Consider the following 24,692-nt stretch of genomic DNA (forward strand, 5'->3'; position numbering starts at 1 on the left):
TCAAATGAAGCTCATGAGGCTGGTAGTTACTGGGGCAAATTTGGAGCCGAGTTTTATTTTAGGACTAGGAATTTATTTACGGACAAAATTGTTAAATAAAAACATCGGGATCATAGAGCGGGTTAATATGAAAATTATACGACCAAACTGACAAGGCTCACAGCAACAGAGAGAGAGGCGACAATTTTTGGACACTAAGTCGAAAGAGCCGGAACCGCCCCCAGGAACATTTCTTATGTTTTAGTAAATGCATAGTTAAACCTGTCATATGCACTTAAATATGCATTAAATTTTAGAGCCAGTCAGCTAAAAAATAATGCTAAATGTGTTTTATGCTTGACATTTTATAGAACCACTAATGGACTACAAATTAAGATTATCTGCAAGCAGTGGTGGAAGAAGTACTCAATTTTGGTACTTTAGTATTACATGAAAAAAATCTACTTAAGAGAAAAAAAATTACACATATTTTGTGATCTAATAAAACTTTTAATGTACAGATTTTGATAAAGATTTGTTCTGAATTTTGTTCAATAGAAACACTTGAATTCCTTTTTTTTTTTTTTTTTTTTTTATCAAAACTCAGACTATGACAGTATTATTGTAGGTAATTACTTAACAGCTACCTATTTTTTTTTTTACTTAACTACAGTACTTTACTACTTTTACATTGCTATGTTCCACAAGCTCCTTAATCTTTGTAATCTTGTTTCTTTCACAGTGTCATGTTGTCTAATGAGAGTTTATTATTTGTTTATGTGGTTGTTTATAATGTCTTGTAGTGCACTTGGAGCTTTTTGCACACGTTTTTCCAATGTGTTTTCGACTACAAATAACTTAACCTAACCACTGTCTGCAAGCGCAGTCACACTACAAATCTTCTTGCTCAGTGACTTACATGAGGTGAGTGGAGTCTGAGGTCCAGTCTGGTCTGTACTTGGCTCCCATCTCCAGGGCCTTCTCCCTCAGCTCTCCTCTGAAAGGATTCTGAAAGCCGCTCAGTACAAACACCACCCCCTCCAAAAGACGGTTGAATGGGACCTGCTGGCTGCTCTGGCTTTTGGCTTTCTGCGGTTTGGGCTTGGCGTCTGGTTTAGATAGGCTCTCCCTCTTCTTTTCAGATGTTTTTGGTGCTGGTGAAGCTGGGGAGGGAGACAGGAGTCAAGGCAAGGTTTGTTATTGATGAATAAGAAAGAAAAAAGATGTTCCTCTTTATGACCTTGTACATAGCTAGAGATAGAACTTTTAAAAAATTCCTAGATGTTTTTATTGTTTTATATTATTATTATTATTTATATTATTTTATTATTATTTTTATATTTTTCTTTGCTCAAATTATAAATGTGTTAAAAATAAATCCCTCAGTCTTTCCAGCAAGTTTCAAACAATAATAAAAAATACTTTTACTTTGCAAAAAAGGTATCGGAGTAGAAAGTACAGATACCTACTCTCAAATGTAGTGAAGTAAAAGCACTTTAAAATGTACTTGTACAGACACCTAAAATTTATACTACAGCACACTACTTTTCTTCTTTACTTTTACTTCATTTGTTACATTCCACATGCTGCTTAATCTTTGGAATCTAGTTTATATCTTGTTTTAGACAGATGTAATCTCTGTAATGTATTACTATATTTCTATATTTTATTTTTAGTTATATGTATACATTTACATAATTATGCCTTATTTGACACCAGTCTCTTTCTACTTTTGCTACATATTTTGAATTTATTATTACCATTTATATTTTTGCTGTTAGTTATAATATACTGTGATGTGTGAGCTATTGTGACTACATACTATTTCATTAATTGTTTAATGCTGGCATGTTTTTATATTGTGTTGATTCTAATGTGATACACTTTGATCACCTTGAGTGTTGTAAAGGGCTCTATAAATATGTTTGATTGAGTGATATATAATTTCCCTTGTGTACCAATAAATTTGCCTAAGTGGGGGCAGAGCATACCTTTTGCAGAGGGAGTGCTGATGGGACTGGCCTTGTGTTTGGGTGTAGCAGCTTTGTTTTCAGGTGAACCCATAGGACTCGCTTTCTTCGCAGGTGGAGGGCCTGGCGCTGACTGACGCTCTTGGCTGAACTCATATTTTCTTTTCACAGGAGCCTAAAAATATAAAAAAAGTAAAAACATTGAAAACATTAAATTTTGGTGAAAGGACTTGTCAATGCCAGTTCACTCACATACTGTTATTCTAATTTGGATAGCAATAATTCACAGTTTAAGCCAAATGTTAGTCCAGTTAAAAAAAAAAAAAAAAAAAAAAAAAAAAAGATCCTATCCATCCTGATTAAAACAATTTTTTTTTAACACCCCATACTATACTATTTTATGATCTATGTTATAATGTCGTTTCCTCATGGAGTTGTTTATGTAATTCACTGATGTTGAACACAAAAACCCTGCATATTACGTTAGGGTTACTCAAACACTGAATGACACAATACAACTCCGGGTATGTTTTTGAGGAGGTAACAACATTATAATATGACTTAATGCTCACAAGAGTCAAGACTTTGCCTAATAAAGGATCTTTTATTACATGGAGGGGGCACAAAGAACATGTGTCCTTGCCCTGGTAGTCTGGCTTTTATCTTCAAGTTGACAGTGACAAAAGGTTAAAAGGTTCTCACAATTAAAGGTAATTTTCTGTCAGACGTCACAGCAGACATATTACAAAGAGGTGCTGAGTGTCCTGCCATTACTTAACAAATGGGAACATATAGATTTGTGAATGGTGCATTTAAAGACCATTACTATAAGCACTGCACTTCTGACTTTCTGACCTTCCTTTTACAAAAGTAGTTCTTTGTCAAATGTATGTTCATTCAGTTGTACTTTTTTGTGCAAAAAAAGTACCTTACCTTTTGATTGGACAATTATAGGTATGTTCAAAGCTATTAGAAGTGTAGTTTTTTCCTGCCCCGTGCACCTGTTGGAGTGACGTTGATTGCATTCTGGTTTCATCCACATGAGAGGCTGAGTGATTAGTACCTGTGGAGAGGCAGAGCTGGAGGAAGAGGCCTGGCTCGTTGAGTGGGCACTACCACTGGTCTTCAGAGCAGCTGCTGCATAACTCAACTTCTCTTTCTGAGGAGACGCTGAAGAGACAGGAGAAAAAAAAGAATCAAAGTTAGTATATAATGTCCAGCACAATCAATCCCAAGCCCACAGTTATGGACAGGAGCTGTTACAATAATGTGTGCGCTTCATTGCCACTCTATTACTGCTGTCAGGCAATGTGTCAATGTAGGAAGCTTCTAGTGTTATCTGAGAATACAATGGCAGGACAGGGATCCCATGCCAGATTTAAACTTTAAACAATAATAGACATATTTCATTATAGATTATATTATCTCTCAAAACTATGTTTTCTACACTTACTAATGTCCAAACAGTAAGACTTGTAGACATACCTTTAAGTTCACCGCTGGACTTGGCGGCACTGAAGAGGCTGCCCGGCTGCAGGCTGGGCCCAGCTGAGGGAGACTCATCTTTCAGTCTGAACTGTCCCAGCTTCGTCAGTTTCTGTTGAGAGCAGACACAAGATAGAGTGGAGTTATGGGCAAATGTGCTGTGCGAACAGACAGAAGTGCTGTTTCATTAAACAAGGCTTGAGTGTGACAGATCATTCAATAAAAGGAAATGAAGCATAGCTCAGGATTTATGTTCATGGAAAACAATTTACCGCACAGAAAAATGAACTACATTTGAATCAAATAAATGTACAATCCACAAAAGAGCAAAATAGAGCTATGGAGAATGCCAGGTTTAATCAATGTTTTTTTCAAAATGACTTATAGCCCGGTGCATCTCAGTAAAATGGTTGGTTGAGGAAATTGATTGTCTTTAAACTCCACACAGAAAATTACTGACTTCTGGTTCATGGGTCTGTGAAAAATTACAATTAAAGGAGAAGGTTGGCTTTACTTACTGGAGGGGTAGTCGCTGGAGGGTCATTCTTATCTGGAGGCGAGTGGAACTTGACAAAGGCCAGACCGTACGCTATGTTCTGTTCAAGACAGAGATATACACAGCATTTGAAACTAAAAATGAAATGTGGCAACTTTTTGGCAAGTTTTCTTACTGTATCTGTAATTTTTACTCGCCTGATTTGTTTTGGACTACATTTACACTATGGAGTACATTTACACTATGGAGTACTTTTCCATAATGATGCAATACTGTAAATGGCAAACCCCTTATATATACATCCATAACAAATAGCAGCAAAAAGCAGAGAAATATACACTTTCCTCAACTTTAATAAAAAAAATAAAAATTAGGTCTTTTAAAAAGTACTAACAAGGAGTTTTCCAAAATTTCACAGTAAAAAGGAATAAAATGTGAATACACAAATAAAATAACTGTGGAAATACAGTCAGGTTTTCAAGCGGTCTTATAGAGTAGATCTGAGATAACTTAGCTTATTTTCCTTATAAACTTTCACTAAAATACAGCACAAAACACCAAAACCCAGAAGCAAAAATAAATCCTGAAAAAACTATAAAAAGACCTATTTTATGTTTCCACAAATAACACAATGAGAGCTAAAAAATCTATGCTTGTTCACTGAATAAATTATTTCTTGTCTTTTGTGTTCAAATATTGATGTGGACAAATAACTGCGGATAAATCCACTGAAATTGGACTGGGCCTCATTCTTTCCTTTTTCTTATCAAGCTATTACTGTTCCTGTTCCTGTTATGCAGATTGGTTTTCAAAATATCCATCTCTGAAACTCATCATTTATATTTAACTTACAAACTGGCAAGGTAAGAATTTACCTTGACTAATAAAACTTAATTATGTATACATTTTGCTTTGTTTCAGTTCAATTAAGCTAGCTTCTTTCCACAAAATTATACAAGGGCAGCAAAATCAACTGTACAAACCTAAAAAAAATCCAGCAGTCGTGGCTTTCCACAAAACAAACTCTCTCTAATATTAAAATGCAGGGCTGCAAGATTCATTGAAATTTAATTGAAATCACAATTTAAATGGATGCAATTAGCAAATCGCAAAGGTTGCAATTTTTGAAGAACCATAAACAAAACCACAAACAAAATATCTGATCTTATTTTGCATAAAAAATGATAACCCTGTAGTTTAGATCACTCTAGCCCAGGGGTCTTCAACCTGTAACCTGGGAGCTACAAATAGCTCTCCATCCCCCTCCAAGTAGCTCGCCAAGAGATTTCTGAATCATGTGTATTCCACTGAATAACAAAAATTTGATTTGATTAAATGCATGTTAATACTGTAATTGTATCATTCTGATGGCTATCTTTGTACTCTAATAAATATAATAAATGTGTATATGTTTTATAGGCAACTGTACCCCATCTAAGGCTCTTATATTTACTCAGTTTCTCTAAATTTCTTTAAATATTTCTAAATGCGTAGCTCTCCAGCATTTTCATTTTGTAAGGGTAGCTCACCAGAGGAAAACCGTTGGAGACCCTGCTCTAACCCAAACTTGTAATCAAGTAAGAGTAATGTTACATCAAAATATTACTCTAGAACAGTCACTGGGAGGACAAAATATTTGTGCATTATTAAATAATGCACAAAATCTGGAATTTTCAGAAGATAGACACAAAAATGAGACAAACTAAATCATATCTGAAGGAACGATGCAAGAAACAAATGTTCAAATCATTTAGTATCCATCCATAAAGCTTTCGTCACTTGTAGACTTATTCACAGTGGGAAGCGTAATCACAAAATTTTACTCAAGTAAGAGTACTGTTGCTAGAAAAGTACAGTTTCTTTAAAAAGATACTCAAGTAAATGTAAAAGTACTTCCCACCTCTGTCAGTTCTTTTGAACACGTATAAAATCTGAACTTTGAACAGAATCCCTTTATTAAAACACAAACATAATCACAATGCTTGTGGAAAAAATATATTTTTACAAATCGTGCAGCCATAATTATAGGCCTTTTTTAAAGAAAGTATGTTTTAACAAGGCAGTGGCATTAGCAAAGTAGCTCAGCATCTCTAGACTGACCTTGGAATACGGCTGGGTACAGACAATCTTAACTCTGTCCCACTTCTCCTGCGCTGTGCTCTTCTGCAGCTGAGCAGGCCCGAAGAAGCGCACTCTGTTCAAGTTAGTGCCATTCCGGCTCTCAGTCGGAGACATAAAAGAAGAGGTCACCAAGAGGACCTAAGAAGGAAAAACACAAAACAAATATACAATTAAAGGCTAGACATTACACAGTTTTTTGATCTATGTTATAATGTTGTTTCCTCATCTCAAACATACCAATAGTTGTGTTTTGTTTCATTCATGTTTAACACACAAACCCTGTGTATTTAGGCTGTGTTCTTCTCTCAAACAGTCAATACAGGAAATTCCAGTGTGTTTTAAACTCCACACACCTTCACTAGAATCATTTGGATCATTTCAGCCCTGGAATTGCCACTCTTTAGTGAACAAAAGGTAAAAGGTAACAACTAACTTGAAAACTACCAATACATGGTGGAACAGAGCATTTTCATCTTGGGAGATGTAGACAGCCTTATAATGCAGCGTTACTCTAATATATGTGAGCGAAACAAAACACAACCCCAGAAATGTTTTTGAGGTAACAACATTCTAACATGGCTTAAAGCTCATAAGATTCAATTTTGTGTAACAGAGGGCCTTTAAAGAACAACAAATGTATGTACCATATAGAATGTTTTATGTGAATACCTCATAGTCCTGGTCTCTTGAAGCTGAAGAGTTCCCCACCAAAACTTCAATGAACGCCGACCCTTCATTTCCAATGTCAATGCTGTGCACCTGCTCCTCTTTTTCAAACTGTGGTAAAAAAATAAAAATAAAATGAAGTTAATTGCATCATTTAAGTCCAAAAATAAAGTCAAACACACAGAAACCAGCAAATGAAATAAAATTTTTGCACACGCTGGATGATTATAATTTTTATTGAAGCAGAGCACGGGACTGCTAGTCTTTCAAACAGGAGAATTAATCCAATTAATTATTATATTATTTGCTCACACTTGTTATAACTTGGTCAACAGTGCAAATCTGCTTTGCAAGAGCATGTTGATGGGTAGGCAAGATGTCACATGATACTGCGGGTTTTTTTTTTTGGTTTTTTTTGCACTTTCACACATGTTTAACACACAAACCCCGTATATTTAGCCTGAGATATTCTCTCAAACAGAAAAACATTCTGTTCACCTCGTGATGTCAGGGTCAATACAGGAAGTATTTTTAAACTCCATACACCTTCACTAGAATCATTAATATCATTTCTGCTGTGGATTTGCCTATCTCTGTAGAACAAAATCTAAAAGCAGATGTAGAAAGACTAATAAATAAAAGGTTGCGCAAACATGTGTGAATGAAACAAAACACAACTCCAGGTATGTTATTGATTCAGTAACATGACTTAAAGCTCTCAAGATTTGTGCAGTCTAGGATATTTAATAATATATTGTTTTACCTGTATGATGACGGAGGTCTGTTTTTCCCCTGGTCTGGCTGCTTTCCACTTTCTGTAGGTGTCAGAACTCAGCAGGTTGTCAGCCTTGTGCGTCTGCATCACAACAAACAGTTACATAATAACGAGAGGCTGTTTTCCGTCACGATCTTACTGCAGTTTAAACACAAAACTAAAAAGAAACTTACCGTGTCTTCTGTACTGCAGGACACAACGTGCTTCAATTTTATTTCAGGCATGTTGTTGTTGTTAACATGCAACACGTGACTCCCGATGAATCAAATGAGAAATGCTCGTCTTGTTATCGAAGAAAAAGGACAAAAATAGCACACAGAAAGTATGAACGAGATGCACGTTTATTATTCAAACTAACGTGTGGCTAAAAAGCTAACATGCTACCAAACAATGGCCAGAATAGGCAGTGTTAGCCGGTGTTAGCTTGGACACTGTAGCATAAGGTTTTATTACGCGTAAATGGCTACTACAGATGAACCTATAGAAGTAACATGGGGGTATAATGCACTCGCTTCGTTTCGCACTGAAATTCGCGTCAGAAATTGTATAAATGTAATTTTAAACCTAAATAAAACACCACTGGACTCATTTTCCCACCAAAAGGTTGACGTCTGCGTGCTGCGTCACTTCCGGCGGCGTAGTGTCTCTGTCCAATCAAAGAGCAGGACATCTTCGTTGTCTAAAAACTGCGCCCCACAGAATAGTTAGCATTCCCTGTAGGATTGGAGGAGATTTTTTTTTTTTTGTAATGGTCGTGCATCTATCGTGTTTAAAATTATTATTTTTTTAAATGTCTACTCTAGCCGTTACATGCACAATAAACTTTTCAATAACAGTTTTTATGCTGCTATTCATATGATTATTTGTGTGTATGAGCTCAGTGCAGCGCTCTTGTGTTTAGTAACACGCTTTATGATGAGATTTTTTTTTTTAATTTACAGTTTATTAATTGGGGAAACAATTTATGCAATATTGCACCAGTCCCTCTTTTATGTCCAAACTCCAAACAGTTTTCTTCAACTTCAGTTAAGAAGGGGAAGGGATTAACTTTTCAGACTTGAACCCCCAATATAACCGTGCAGCCTCCCTGAGATCTTTGCTGCAAACAATGAAATGAACATCTGTCATGGTAAGTTGCAAACCATTTTATATCAAGGTTAACTGTGTTTATTTGAGTAGCTTTTTGTGTTATTTGACATATTTTGTCTAGAATATTCTGTATTTTATTTTTTTAAATATATTAAATAGTGTCATTATTATAAAAAAAATAAAAAATAAAAATAGCTTCTCCAAGTCATTCTGCAACCTCCACTGTGTGCTTCTACTGAGTAATATTATTTGAAGTTGAGGAAAATAGGCCTGTTTTGGTTCCTTTAAATGAATAGTCCTTTTAACAAGAATTATATTTATTAGAAATATTAGTATTTGCTGTTTTTTGTAATATGATTTTAATTAACCTACATTCATCATTTTATTAAAACAATGTTGGCATTATACAGAAAAAGGGATATGAAATAAACATGAAAAAATGCTGACAGGCAAGCCTTTAAGCTGTTCCAAAGTCTATTTATAAATGAGCTTCAGCCATAGTTCAGTTCAGAGTATCTCCAAGTATATGGCAGTATCAGCATCAGCCACTGCAGTATTCTGGACTATCTGTCTGGTTTGTAAATTGGATTGTCTTTCTCTCACTCCACGCTCTGCTCCTCTGCGTCTCTCCCCTCCTCGTCTGCCCATTGGACGAACCTGAAAATGTCAATATATATTCATATGTCTGAATGCGAGCAATAATACAAAAAAACACCATAATATTATACCTGCTTAGTTTGAACAAAACAAGGTGTGGAATTCTGGTACACAACTTGATAGCTGCCGTTTGTGTAAATATGAGTCACTTCAGTGCAGTTAATATAGAGAGGCATCCTGTCCTGATAAATGCCAAGGTTTTCAGGATATGCAGCTAGATGGTGGCGCAGCATACGTCTGGAAAAAAAAAAATAAATAAGAGAGAGAGAGATTACCAAACTTTGCTAGATGAGTTAAAATAAATAGAGGAACTGAATCATTTAACCTACTTTCTGGTTCTTTTTCTGAAGCAACAAAAACAAAGGCCAATGGAAATGATGAGGACCATGAGGAAGATTGCCACAGCTGGGAGGATAAACCACAGTAGAGGGAAGTCTGCTGTTTGTGAGAAAATGTGAAAAAAAATAATATTAATAATGGTGGAATGTAACAAAGCAAAAGTAGTAAAGTACTGTTCTTAAAGGTGCATTGTATAACTTTTCTGGTGGAGGGTCTGTCAAATCCTTTTCTCCATGGAGATGTTATTGCTTTGTCTGGAATGTTTCACAGTATGGTATTAAATATTTCTATTCCTCATGGAGCTCAAACCACACCAATTTACAGGTCAGATCTGTGGAGAGCAAATCCTGCTCAGTCAGAATGCCTGTTTTTCTAGGTATTTTTGGGCTATAAAACCACCTGCAATTGAATAAATGTAAGGCAAAGCAGTTTAATGTCATACTGTGGAACATTCCAGGCAGACCAATGATATATCCATAGAAACAAACAGGTGACGGACCCTCAACCAAGAAGTTACATAGTGCATTTTTAAGTGGATAGTTTTTACTTTAACTTCACAAAATTTGAGAATGTATCTGTACTTTTGAACAGGACTGAAACGTTAAAGTATTTTTTTTATTATTGTTTGAGACCTGCTGAAAAGCCTGAGGGGTTTATTTTGCACACATCTGTAGTTTGAGCAAACAAAAATATGCTAAAATATATGCTGAAAAATATTAATTAAATTGTTTCCGTTAAATAATATTCTTTATCCAAATCCTTACATTTGAAGCTTTAGTAGATCACAAAAACTAACAAAAAAGAAATAAAATGTAGTTCTTCTTTCACTACTGAATATTAATGTTACATCCACTTTGGCTGTACTGGTCCTTTTAAAGGTCACCACAATAGATCATTCAAATGTCATTATTTGCAAGTTAAAAAGAGCAAGAGGGTTTCTCAAAATTCCTCGCATATCACTTAATTTCATCCCAAATCCTCAGGCCTCAGGAGAGCTGATAATTAAAATCAATGAAGCAAACTAAAGCTGAGAACTTAATTAGGTGGGGCCTCAACACAATAAACAAGATTGGTAAAGAAATTAAGATGAGCTTTTTGTGAGGTAAAATTATACAATAGGTAAATTCAGAGCAAAGACAAAAAAGTATAAGTAAATGATTATTATTATTTGCCATAATGATTTCCATATCTTTATTATAAAGAAAACAAAACTGATAGTAACTTTGGTACAACCTGACACTAATTTGCTGCATGTTTGAGTAGATTTTTCAATGAAAGGTGCACTGCAGAACTTTTCCGATGGAGGGTCTGTCACTTGCTTCTCCATGAAGATGTTATTGCTTTGCCTTGAATGTTCCATGGTATGACATGAAACATATCCATTTAGCATTTACTAATTATGGCTGTTTCTATTGCTAAAAAATACAATAATTCTGTTTGTGAATAGGGATGAGTCTCCACAGATCTGAACTGTAATGTACCATAGTGCTGTAACCTCCTTACCTCCCTTGTGGTTCATCTATACTGTATACTGTATCTATAAGGGTCTATCAATACTGTAGAACATTCTAGACAAAGAAAGAACATCGGGTGGTGGACCCTCCACTAGAAATGTTACGCAGTGCACGTTTAATATGATGTGCATGATTCCATTATGTCGATTTGTGAGTTAGAGGCTGAGGGAAAGCACTGCTGTAACTTTCTGTCAGTGTTATATTGACATATACCATTTACTTTTCTGAGGAAAAATAAATATCACCAGATGTTTTCATTTCATCCAAGGTTTGACCAGCAAATCCTGAGCAACTTCAAAAAATAACTATGAACTTGTATAATTTCAATACAGCAAACCACTCAACTACTGCGTATCACAACTTTGACTAAACTGACATTATTTAGTTTCACTGATTTATTTATTTGATAGGAACCGTGCATATTAAAGTACATTTTCAGGTAGAGGAGTCTGCCACCTGCTTTACTCCATGTAGATGTTATTGTTTTCCCTGGAATGCTGTACAGTATGGCATTTAATTTATCTCCATGGAAACAAGCAACCACATCACCATCCCAAGTTACAGGTCAGATCTGTGAAGAAGTGGCCCAGCTCACAGTAATAATGCACATTTTTGTGGTAATTTTGAGAAATAAAAACTCTATGCAAGACATATTTGTTTAATGCTCATTTACAAAACAAACCTTCATTATTTTCCCTTCTTTTTTAATGGTACTTGAACATACCTCCTTCCTGCAGCAACAGTGCAGAGTCATTTCCCAGCGCATTCACGGCATAGCAGACCACTGTTATCTTGCTGTCCATGGGTCCCCTCATAGTGGCTTTTATAGTGTGGGAGTGACTTGTGAATGAAAAGTTGTAATTCTCTGGTGGCACGCTCCCATTGACGCTCCAGGTGATGGAAGGTGGTGGCTTCGATTGGACTGTGCAGTGACATTTGACCTCCACGCCGTCCCAAACACAAAAAGAAGACTGCTCCAGGATGGCGGGCTTATCTGGAAGACACAGATGCAATTTAAAAGCAAGTGGGGGTTACAGGTTTACATATTCTCTGGGTGAATGCAGTCATGGTTTAGATTCATTCTGCAAGCCCCAGTCCTGTTTTAATTTCAGCTTTTAGAACTTTATTCAAAGCAAAATACGGCACAAAAATAACTGAACAAATTAATTAAAACATATTAAAACACAAATCACATAATATAAACAAGAGTCGAAGAAACCATTAAAACATAACTTAGCCATAAATACAGCACTACCACTATGTACTACTATTAGGCTCGTCTACTACTAGGCATTACTACTGCTACTACTACTACTACTACTACTACTAGGTACTACTACTACTACTACTATTAGGCTCATCTACTACTAGGCTACTACTACTACTACTACTACTACTACTACTACTACTACTACTACTACTACTACTACTAGGCACTACTACTACTACTATTAGGCTCATCTACTACTAGGCATTACTACTACTACTACTACTACTACTACTACTACTACTACTACTACTACTACTACTACTACTAGGCACTACTACTAGGCACTACTACTACTAGGCACTACTACTACTACTACTACTACTACTACTACTAGGCACTACTATTACTACTACTTCTAGGCACTACTACTACTACTACTACTACTAGGCACTACTACTACTACTAGGCACTACTACTACTACTACTACTACTACTACTACTACTACTACTACTACTACTACTACTACTACTACTACTACTACTACTACTACTACTACTACTACTACTACTACTACTACTACTACTACTACTACTACTACTACTACTACTACTAGGCACTACTACTACTACTAGGCACTACTACTACTACTACTACTACTAGGCACTACTACTACTACTACTACTACTACTACTACTACTACTACTACTACTACTACTACTACTACTACTACTACTACTACTACTACTACTACTACTACTACTACTACTACTACTACTACTACTACTACTACTACCCCTTTAAAAGCAAGAGGAGGTTACACGTTTACATATTCCCTGGGCAAATGCTTCGGTCACAGTTTTGATTCCTTCTGCAACTGTTAAAATTTGAGGCTTTATTTTTATCTATTCAGTAGTTGTTGTTTTTAAAAAAAAAAGCAAAATAGATCTTGAAGTGAAGTCATAAACTGAATGAATAAAAGATTGTATTGTTTTGTATTTATGAATAAATGAAGCTGTAAATGTGTAAAATTAAAAGTCATGTCTTCAGAACTGCTAGCATAAGTTATTACTACAACTACCTACAACACGCACCACTACTACTACTACTGCTACTACTACTACTACTACTACTACTACTACTACTACTACTCACCCTTCAAAATCAACTGGAGGTTACAAATGTACTTATTCCCCAAGTGAATGCTTCAGTCACAAGCCTCCAGTTCTCTTACAATTTAATCTTTTATTGTGTATTCAGTAGTTTGTTCAAAGCAAAATACATCTTCTTGTGAAGTTATAAATTGAATGAATAAAAGATTGTATCAGTTTGTATTCATGGAAGAGTTATTTTGTAAATACATAAAATAAAAAGTTGAGCTGCTAGCATAAATTATAACTACAACTACCTACAACATGTACTACTGCTACCAATAATACTACTACTGCTTACTTTTTTCTATAACTACAATACACCTACTACTCCTACTACTGCTTTTACCACAATCATTGTTATTATCACTACAATTTATTGGTTTATTGATCAGCAAAACAAATAAATCTGGTAACAACCACAAGTAAAAAATTCAGTCTGTTACTGCACAATAGTAATCTGAATATAAAGGGCTTTTTATCTGTTTATGTCACATTGACTGGGAATACATTTTTCTGTTTAGTCATGGTGTTAGTAATTATGAATCATAATAATCATAAAATTGTGATGTCTCTTTGCACAGTAAACTGTGTTCCACCTTGTGATGTCATGTGATGCAGTAAGTGCTCTACTGTGTTGTTAAAATAAACACTAGTCTTTTTTTTGTTGGACAATCTTTGAGGTTACAGTTTCAAAGGTGTTTAAACTACTTCATCACTCGTTGTACAAGTAGATATTGGAGACTCTCAACTGAATAAAAGAGAAAACAAAATATTGAAAAATAGAACTGAGCATTTTGACCTATAAACATGCAGACAGCCTAATAATCCTGGATTAGTCAAACATGTGAATGTAGGTATGTTTTTGAGGAGGTAACAGGATTATAACATGGCTAAAAGCTTGCACGATCAATTCTCAGTAATATAGGACCTTTAATAACCATTATATTTACTGCATTTCTGTCCACTTGAAATAAAAGGAAGTTTAAACTGTCTGGCTGTGAATAACAATCAAACTATTCTAAGAGAAAGCATTAATTTTCCCTTAAAACTTCAAATTTCATCTCACAGCTCAAAGTAAACACAGAATAACTTATACAGATCTGGTTAAAACAAAAAAAAACAAAAAAACTAAATAAATAAAATTTTGCAGACAATATCCAAATCAAAACCACTGCCTTGCAAACTCCACATTACAGCAGGTCTCTCCTGTGTCCTTGAACTTTATAATACGCATTATTTACTTGTTCAAATTTTTGTGTATGGAAAGGACCGCTCTCGGGAACACAATGGCGGATGATTACGCATACAAATGAGAATCACAGAATGTTAACTACCTCATTCTTTAGGGGAAGATAATATTCTTTGGGCGAAACAGAAAAAAGGGCAGCTGTTTTCAAATATACAAAAACATTTACAAGCTTTGTGAGACTGTCTGATGAGATGGGTTTAATCTGTAGACAGAACAGTGGTCAGCAACATTATGTAATTACTTGGGCTGCAGGGTAAAAGAAGAGCTGCCCTAATCTTATCTAACTTGACTGAAACTCCATCAGTTTTAACAGTCCTAGCCTATATGACAAGCATTTGAGACTGTTGAAATTAATAGAACTAACTCACAATATGTAATACTTCAGTTGATACTTCGACATCATGCTGGGGGTGTTCTCCACGTATCACTAATGGTGGGATGTTTAGGAGTTACCATGGTGACACAATGCACACATTAGCAAATACAAAAAAGTTTTAAAACTGTTTAAAAACTCAAGAAAAAATACAACATGGATTTTCAGGAACCTGTGATCAGCAGAAGCATACATGGTCCTGGTTAGGAGTTTGATTTTCAACAAAAAGGTGAGAGTGTAAATCACAGAGTCAAGTCTAATAAAGCCTCAGACAGAGCTGAGCCTACAGTTAGCATCCTGACATCAGCTGCAATGTATCAATAGTTTAAAAGTGAGCTAGAGGACAGGTCAGAATTCTATGGTGTAATTTGTTAATCTCTCTAACAGATAATGATGAGTTTCAACATTTGTGGATCTTAAGCTGAATCTACTACTACTACTACTACTACTACTACTACTACTTACCACTATTACTGTACGTACTGCTACTACTACTTTTGCCCCTGCTGCTGCTACTACTGCTTTAAGCACTGTTACTGTTACTACCAACTTGAGTACTTCAAAACTTCATATTTACTTCTATATTTATAAGTTCATCTATGGTTCTCTTTGGATTTGAACTGCAGTAGCTCCTTTCTCCAATAGTTAAAACTTCTGGACCTCACGGTTATAGTCACAGTCAATAAAACTACTTTTATAGCTGTGCTGCGCAAAGTGCCGTCTGTGCAGCTGAGCAGTTAATATCTTCTTCTACAGTATATAAAGTCAATGAAGTGCAATTGTAGCTCTCAAGTCTCTCTATTCACTTTGGTCATTTCAACTCAGATAAATGGGACAGAAAATGAACGTTTTTGTGTACTAGGGTTTGATAAAGCCTCCAGCAATTCCTTCTCCATACTGTACAGTAAAGTGGAGTACGTGACAAAACAAGAGACAAGCGTGCTATAAAATGTTATCTTTTAAGAATGCCGACTGATTGAAAGAAGCGCTGTAAGCAACACATAATTGGGGTTATTGTGTCTAAAGCAATTCAAAACAATAAAATTAAATAAAACAATGGAACAGTCAGTAGTGTTGTCAAGATACTAAAAATTCCAACTTGATACTAGAGAATAGACTGTACACATATTCTGATACCATAATGTTGATAATAATAATAATAATAATAAAATCTCTAGACAGTAGGATGTGATTTTCAGCATTAAATAATAGTACTTTTATATAGTAGTACTTTTATATTACCATGTGGTTTTATATCTGTGGAATCCCTCAGTGGTCCAGGTAGGTTCCACAGTGCTCCATGGGTGTATGCTCGTCTATATAGTGTTATACTTGTTCTGATACAGCTCAAGGTCATTCTAACACTAAACACTGAGGAAAGGTTCATTTGTTTCCTGTAAATGTGACTTTTTAAAGTATCAATATTGGCTCAAATTAGTATCTATTTTCAATACTTGTTTTAGTATCGATTAGTATCTGACTTTTAATTCTTTTGACCAGAGGTGAGGACTTGCAAGTCATGATTTGGACTCGAGTCAGATTTGAGTCACTATTTTAAGGGCTTGAGACTTGACTTGATAAAATGGACTAAGACTTGAGACTCGACTTGGACTTGAAGGGCAGTGACTTGGGACTTGACTCGGACTTGAGGACTGTGACTTGAGAAGACTTGAGACGCACTTTTAAATCTGAATTTGTTTTTTTCTGACTGTAATGTCACTAACATCTTGTCAAGACATTTAAAAAGGAAAAAATTGCCTTTCTACAACTCTATAAATATTCATATATAAATATTGTATGACTCTACTATAAGTACAATTTAGTTTAAAAGTCAAAATCAAAGCTATATTTGGTACTTTGGTTTAAAGACTTGAAATAACTTGAAGCTCGAAGCAGACTACTTGGACTTGACTTGTATTTATATACCAGTGACTCGAGACTTGACTTGGACTTGGCTGTATTTGACTTGGGACTTGACTCGGACTTGAGGTCAAAGATTTGAGACTCACTTGAGACTTGCAAGACGATGACTTGGTTCCACCTCTGCTTTTGACAACCCAAATAGTTAGATTTGTCATGTCTGTATGTATTAGAGTGATCACTATTCCAAATAAATGCATTTATTAACATAATTAACATGACATCTTTTCAGGGTAGGTAGGTAAAGTGTTTTGCTCAAGGACAACAACAGCATAGAATGGAACGTCTTTGCTGTTTAATGTTTTGAGCATAGTCCATATATATAAATGGACATAGCTTCCGGCTCCATTGACTCTCGCTCCAATTCAATTTACGTTGAAAAACTAAAGTGTCACCCGTCTCGGTAACTGCTGCTGTCATTTTGGTTTTAAAATGTTCATATTAACCCACTCTACATGATCCTGGTGTTCATATCTCGCTATTTTGTCCATAAATTAAGATATGAGCATTAATATCACACAAATCAGGCCCCTTCTTTCCGAGGTCACTCCTGTCAGCGTTAGGAACAGGTTTGATTGACAGCGTTACTAAGCCTCACTTTGGATTGGCTCTTTGCTTGATATGATAGTGGCCGTTGAGATAAGAAACTCAGCTCCAATTTCATCCCTATAAATGCCCAATGAGCTTCATTTGACTGGAGCCAAACACTACAGGTGAGGCCATACTCTAGTCTAAACAATCTATTGTTTTAACATGAAATTTAAAATTTCAATATATGTGTATTTAAAAAGAATATATTTCAAAAACATTATTACTTTTAGACTATGAAAAAAAATGACTGAAATAAATTACAATATATTTACATTGTACATTGAGCAGCAGAGGCAGAGACTCTCCTCTTCCAATGAGGTTGAGCGCAGAGCAGTGGACCCTCATGTCCCGGGTGACGTTGTGCAGGCGGACTGTGTGGGTCCTCTGGAGCAGGTGGACCAGGTGGCCATGTTGGATGTAGGACCAGCGGTACTCTGAGGCAGGGGGGTCAGCTTTACAGGAGCAGGACACCAGTGCAGTGCCACCCTCGTGAACTGACAACGTCTGCACCTGCACCCGGACGTCTTTGGGGGAGACTGGGGTGAGAAAGGAGAGAGAGATAGGACTCTGAAGTAAACAGTAAACCTACTGAAAAGATGCAGTGTAAAATTATTATAAATTATTTTTCCAATATGTGGATGTTGCAACTATCTAAAGCAGAAAAAATTTGCATGTCCTGAAAGCAAACCAAACAGCTCTAGAATATGGCCTGCACAGAGTAGAGTATTTTAAAAAATTTTGGGGGGGGGGGGTTACCAGTACAGCAACCAACCAGCAACCATCAGGCATAATACATTTTTTTCAGCTTTGTACTAGTTCCTATAAACAGTACCCAACACTAGGTCTGCATGCAAAGTTAATAAAGTACTTAGGACGGAAAACATGTAAAGGACCGGTCATCTGTTGCATAAGTTCCTGCAAACAACATATTCCACTGAATCTTTATTTCTAAATACACCCCCCAAGTCTGATATAACAATGTAATTTTGTTTATAGTGTATGACTGTAACTACACAATAAGTATGCAACTTATTGTGGAGTTACAATCAATTAATGGAATAAAGTAGAGCTTCTTACAGTACCTATAACCTCTGATGCTTCCCTAAGTTCCCTTACTTTCCACTTTTCCTCATGATACAAAATTTCAGAGACAATGTATGATCAAGGAACATCTGATTAACACCTGATTAAAAAAAATAAAGGGTTCTGTTTTTTTTTTTTTTTTTGTCTAATCCAGAGGTAGCCACAGTCTTTTTCTCAGTGAGCCAAAGTGAATGCATATTAGCCAGTCTAGGAACAAACCTAATCACTGTTTGCACATAAAAATGTTCTTCTGCAAAGAAATGTATGATTAAATTGACTTTAATAAGGAAATAGACAGGACTGGCTTCTTTCCCATCTACTGACAGTCTTTTCAATACAAAATTCTTCTTCTTAGAATCTCAGAGCCCCCTGGTCTATTCAAACTAAAAGCATTTAGCTCTTTTTAACATTCGGGTTGCTATGTAACAGAACTGGAATTTCATCGACAGGAAATTAAAATTTAAAAGCTAGACAAACTGGGTACATTTTTACTACAATTTTAGATATAATTATGTTGACTATGTTTTAGTGAAAAAGTACTTTAACCTGTCATGTACTTTATTAACACTATTTTCTGATCTATGTTATAATGTTGTTTCCTCATCATAAACATGTTTAACTCGCAAACCGTGCATACTGTGTTTAGGCTGAGTTCTTCTCTCAAACGGAAAACACTCAATTCCATCTTGTGATGTCATGTAGCAATACAGGAGGTCCTCTACTGTGTTATTAAACTCTATACACCTTCACGAGCATTTTGAACATTCTAACTTGGCTAAATGCTCACAAAACACAATTTTGCGTACTATAGAACCTTAAAGTGCATGCTGCATTAACAGAATACCTACAGGTCACATGCAGATCCTTGAGAGCTAATGTGCTCTTTCCCCCCGGGTATCTGGCCTCACAGCGGACTCGGGGCTGGACCGTGTGCGTGGCTGTGAAAGTCAGCGTGGACACAAGCAGGGCGCAGTGTGGCTGGGGGAAGTGAGTGATCTGTCCCCCGGGTTCGCTGCTGTTCAGCTGGGCCCCTCTGTCCCAGCTCCAGATCAGAGACGGAGGCTTGGACGGGCACGAGAACTCCACGGAGCAGTTCAGAGTCACCAGCTGTCCTTCTGTGAAAGCCCAAATCCCACTGATGATGGGGGAGGCAGGCTGATCTGTAAAGATGAAGGAGGGCAAGATATAAAAAGGGCACTGTGAAAATAGGCCTGTCACGATAACAAATTTTAATAAAAGTAATGCATTAATCTTTTCCAAAGTTTTTGTACATTAATCACATACTCGATGGTGATAAGCTGCAATGACATCAAGCTGGGCTGTTCTACATGCATGTGTATTGGCGGTATGTTCACTAGTTCTATCACTTCAAATTGTGTTAAAATAAATAAAAATGCTCAGATTAAAGTTGTAACAAAGCCTCAGACAGAACAGTGCTTACAGTTAGCATCACACCCCCAGGAAATATTGATGACATCAGCTGTAAGTTTTAATTATAGCCACAGCTGCCCAGGAACAGACTGACAGAAGCGATGCTGTCAATCTGTGCCTTCGGCCACTCTGACTACCACAACACATTTATGCTAGGCTAAGGGGGTGAAGTGTCTTGCCGAAGGATACAACCACAGTCCATCCAAGTACTAATCAAGCAAAGTTATTTACCCACTTCTCTACAGCTCAAATCTTTCAAATCAAAAGTTCTGCCCTAGTACAAAGAAAAAGTAACCACGATAAAAACTGACCCCAAACATAATAGTTCCATGTATTGAGCTATAAGTCTATATATTTATTATTGTGACAGGCCTATGTGAAAATAAAAACAACAATACACACATTGAACAAGGACGTAATGCAAAAGAACACAATTTTCTTAACACTCCATGAGGAATGATGTAATGTAATAAAAGTCGCCCTTGAGTTCAAAGTATCTCGGTAATAGAAAAATTTCTTTTAAAATACAGAAATCTGAGTTTCAAGTTCACCTATACAGAATAACCTTCTTGCTTTTATTACTTACTTCTTGTGAAGTGCCACAAAGCTAATGTGAGAAAGGAAAAATAGACAGTTTCTTTGAACAGACATATGCAGCTGGATAAAAGGGTCATCTTCAGTATTAATAGTTCACTACAATGATTTAGCGGTATAGCGCAGAGTAGTACTATTTCAAACCTTATTTCAACATACGCATTTCAAAACCACCATGACGATTAAAAACATTACAATAGAGTGTAATTTTCAACATAAAATCAAGACACATTTATTTAAAGGGCCCCTATTACACTATTTTCTGATCTATATTATAATGTTGTTTCCTCATTACAAATACCTGGATGTGTTTTGTTTCATTCACACACAAATCCTGCATATTATGGCTGAGTTCTTCTCTCAAACAGAAGATCAATCTTTCATAAATCAAATCTAAATTCACTTTGAAACACCCCTGTAAACAGAGGTGGGTAACAAAGTCAAAAGTTGTACTTAAGTGAGTAGAACAAACTATTACTCAAGTAGAAGTACAAACTAGCACTCAAGTTTTAAAAAGTATTTGGGAAAACTGCTACTCAAGTAAGAGTAACTGTAGGGATGCAACATCTGAGTTATAATTTGAATTGATGTATTAATGCAAATAAAAGGAGAAAACATTAAATAATGCACAAAATCTGCTATTTCCAGTGGAGACACACAAAAATGAGAAAAGCTAAATCGTATCTGAAGGAGCAGTGCAGCAAACATAAATGTTCAAATCATTTACTAATGACAACTTTTAGACTTACACTAAAAAGTAAAGTAAAGTAAAGTAAAAGTAAATGTAACTCAGTAAATATAACTAAGCAGACATAGACCCATATTTTGGCTATTGGCCTTAAATCACCAGCACAGGCCAATATTTTGATTAGGTGAATTTGCTGCTTCCAAATACACACAAAGTTTTATTTAAAACTACTACAAAGAGACAGCTGCACAAAACATGTCTACACTGCTCTCTGAGATTTCTGGTAAAAAAGGGGCTGTGGGGGAGTTTGTTTTAAATCAGATTACATAATTTGGGGACATTTATTACCGTAATGAGTTTTTAATTGGTATGGATGTGACAATGTGTTTATATTTATTATTTTTTACTGCTGCAGTTTTGCTCTTTCAAAGTTTCATTTCATTCTGTACAATGGCAATACAATCTAATCTAATCAGCTGCTCTGGATTCTAAACAATTGGTATTGGCACCTGCCATGAAAAAAAATAAATAAATAATAATGCCTCACTTTTATATAATGCTTTTCTAGACACTCAAAGACACTTTACAGAGCTTTATTCATTCACTTCACACCCAGTGGTGGTAAGATACCATTGTAGCCACAGCTGCCCTGGGGCAGACTGATAGAAGTGTGGCTGCCATTCTGCGCCATCAGCCCATCCAACCACCAACATCACTCACACACACTCCACTAGGCAATGTGGGTAAAGTGCCTTGCCTTAAGACACAACAACAGTTTTTGCAACTGGCGCTCCACTGTGGCACCAGATTTTCCCAGCGGTCTCCCATCCAAGTACTGACCAGGCCCGGCCCTGCTTATATTCTGAGATCTGATGGGATCGGGCTTTGACAAGTCGGTATGGCCACAAAAAAAAAGCTTATCTTATAAGTGAATAGGCCTACTACCCACCTGTCTGTATCACTCACCTGTAACGTCCAGATTGAAAGTGCTCGGCTTTCCCCAGAGCAGATCCCCTCCTCGTTTTAGAGCGATTTCAAACACCCGCGAGTCGTCCTGGTTCACCCTGCTGATCCTCACCGAGCAGTCCCCCTCTGAGGTCTGCCCCACCAGGGAGGAGCGGCCCTGGAAGTCCCTGCTCACCTGGTCCCTGTCCTCACTGTTGAAGGCAGTGCTGCGCAGGGGGAAAAGGTGCCCTCCTCCTCTGAAGCGGATCCGGACGTCCATGCGTTGCTTCCTCATGGTCAGAGAAGGGGCAGAGGGGGTAAAAGAGCAGGGGATGATCACACAAGAGCCGGCCAGGGCAGGGACCCGCTGTGGGACTGAGGGGACAGGGGAGACTGCATGCACGCCCCTCCATAATGCTTCAGTTACTGCAGTGGACAAAATATTAGCATTTATTTTTCATTAAAGTAGACCTATTAGCAGACTTTTCAGAGCTTTTAACCATGTTATAGCTGTTTCCGCTTCTTATTTACATTCTCAAAGTTGTATTTGATTCATGCATGTTTGAGCAATCTTTAATTGCATATTTACAAGATGCCATATCGACCCATTTTCACCGCCACCAACATAAGTCCCCTGATCTGTACTTAATTTGTTCTCAAAATGTATTTTTTATTTATTTTATTTATTGTTAATCAGTGATACACACAGCATACATACATTTGTGTGTATCAGCAATTTTTTTCATTCATGTTTGTACAAATGAAGAAAAATCTCTTCTCGTTAGCATGATCTGCAGCTATCCATCATGCTGATTCTTTGTCATGATGACAAAACATGACATCTGCTTCCATCGTAGAACAGAGTTTTCTAATACGGAAGCCAGTGGACTTGTTTCTTTTATTAAGTTGTTTCAGATAAACATTGCAATTTAAAATATGCAAACTACATTACAATATAATGATCCACGGGTGCAGATTATAATTATATTATATAGCGGGCTCAAATACATTATGTCTTCTTTAGTGTGAGACAAAGCATAAAACTTTTAATATCCACTGGCCTGAAATGGGATCAAACTACCACATTGCCGTAAATTTACATCATTGAGACAAAAATGTACTAAACCTGGAACATGCAAGGATTTAATGGGACTAAACCAATTCTACAGAAGGACTCAAAATTGTCCCAAACCAGGAGAGATAAGGAAACTAAAATGCATGGCTGGACTTGGCACAAGCAAATACAGTGAAAAAGTAAATAAAGTGTTTGTGAATGTTTGTGAACTTTTATGTAAATTTGCTTTGTCTGTACCTCAGACAAAGGACATTTCGCAATGAAGTCATTTTTAAAAAGAGGAAGACAAAGCACTTCTGACTCTGGAAGTGAGACGTCTATTATACAGTGATTTAATAGTATTTATTGCAGATTTAAATGGAAAGCAGACTCTTATAAATAATGTCATTACAAATTGCACAATAAAAAAGGCCTGTGCGTGTATTAAGAAACAATATATTTGCAAATACAATCCAGTGTAAAATACAGTGCTTGTATGAGCATGACCCAAGGTGAGGATTATCAAAATGTTAAAATATTACAATTTTCATAAAAGTAAAGCTTCTCCAAATCTTGTGACATTTTCTATCATCATGAATGAAATTTGAATTACTTACCAAATATCAGCACATAGATGACAAAGCCAGAGTCCACATGCATGACTGCCCCTGTCTGCCCCTGTCTGCCTCACTGTGCACTGCTCGCCTGGACACTGACCACTGCAAAGTGGGAAGTGCACAGTTTCAGTGTCCATCATGGAATATGTAACGGATCCTGTATCATGACCCGAACAAAATGCTACAAATTGTGTGTTTGTTGATTGCGTTTTTAATTAACCTAATACACTATCAATGCTACCACTATAATTGACTCACAGTGTATTTCTCCAAGGTGGTAGTTAACGTGTATGTCAATTAAAATAGCAAAATCTGGTTAGGGAAAGAAAAGCTCAGCATTCTGTGAGACAACACATGATCACGGATGAGTCACTCTCATGTTGGGAGCCAGTTCCTCTAATCTAAATGCCTTGTCTGCAGCTCAATGAAAAGAAAGGGGGATTAAGGAATAAGCTGTCGATGAAGAGTTTGCCCTTTAGCATTATGTCATACATCATTTTTCAACATAACATTTTTGGTTTCATATCATATTGTGGTTCATATTTTGCTTCTTCTCATGAAGTCTGTGTCCCATGATATTAGCATCTTCCTTCAAATGAAAAACATGCAGGATGGGATGAGTCAGTGAGGGGTTGCTGAGTGTGAATGACTGTGCTTGTTATTGTACAGACATTTCTTTATTGGAATAAAAATG

General features: G+C 36.4%; 2 protein-coding genes and 1 pseudogene across 2 annotated transcripts in view; all 3 read right to left on the reverse strand.

Moving 5' to 3' along the window:
• The window catches only part of xrcc1 (X-ray repair complementing defective repair in Chinese hamster cells 1), a 32,292-nt gene extending 24,155 nt beyond the window's left edge, over positions 1-8,137 (reverse strand). Inside the window, exons 1-10 of the mRNA XM_055164059.1 lie at positions 8,090-8,137; positions 7,666-7,774; positions 7,481-7,573; positions 6,721-6,828; positions 6,031-6,189; positions 3,953-4,030; positions 3,435-3,546; positions 3,013-3,119; positions 1,971-2,124; positions 899-1,142 (exon numbers count right to left, since the gene is read on the reverse strand). Of these exons, the coding sequence (XP_055020034.1) occupies positions 899-1,142; positions 1,971-2,124; positions 3,013-3,119; positions 3,435-3,546; positions 3,953-4,030; positions 6,031-6,189; positions 6,721-6,828; positions 7,481-7,573; positions 7,666-7,716 (1,106 nt within the window). The 5' untranslated portion in view covers positions 7,717-7,774; positions 8,090-8,137. The remainder of the gene's footprint in view (positions 1-898; positions 1,143-1,970; positions 2,125-3,012; positions 3,120-3,434; positions 3,547-3,952; positions 4,031-6,030; positions 6,190-6,720; positions 6,829-7,480; positions 7,574-7,665; positions 7,775-8,089) is intronic.
• Positions 8,138-8,943: 806 nt separating this feature from the next.
• Positions 8,944-24,275, reverse strand: LOC110168218 (sialic acid-binding Ig-like lectin 5). Its single transcript, XM_055163871.1, has 8 exons — positions 23,999-24,275; positions 22,349-22,753; positions 19,518-19,829; positions 17,859-18,122; positions 11,816-12,085; positions 9,568-9,676; positions 9,310-9,475; positions 8,944-9,238 (listed from the first exon to the last, which is right to left on the reverse strand). The coding sequence occupies exons 1-8, from the start codon at positions 24,039-24,041 to the stop codon at positions 9,089-9,091; spliced, it is 1,719 nt and encodes a 572-aa protein (XP_055019846.1). The 5' UTR covers positions 24,042-24,275; the 3' UTR covers positions 8,944-9,088.
• On the reverse strand, positions 22,175-22,292 carry LOC129411964 (5S ribosomal RNA; annotated as a pseudogene).
• Positions 24,276-24,692: the final 417 nt, after the last annotated feature.

Source organism: Boleophthalmus pectinirostris, unplaced genomic scaffold (assembly GCF_026225935.1).
Source record: "Boleophthalmus pectinirostris isolate CB_2022bp ecotype Guang Dong unplaced genomic scaffold, ASM2622593v1 HiC_scaffold_6, whole genome shotgun sequence".
NCBI lineage: Eukaryota > Metazoa > Chordata > Actinopteri > Gobiiformes > Gobiidae > Boleophthalmus > Boleophthalmus pectinirostris.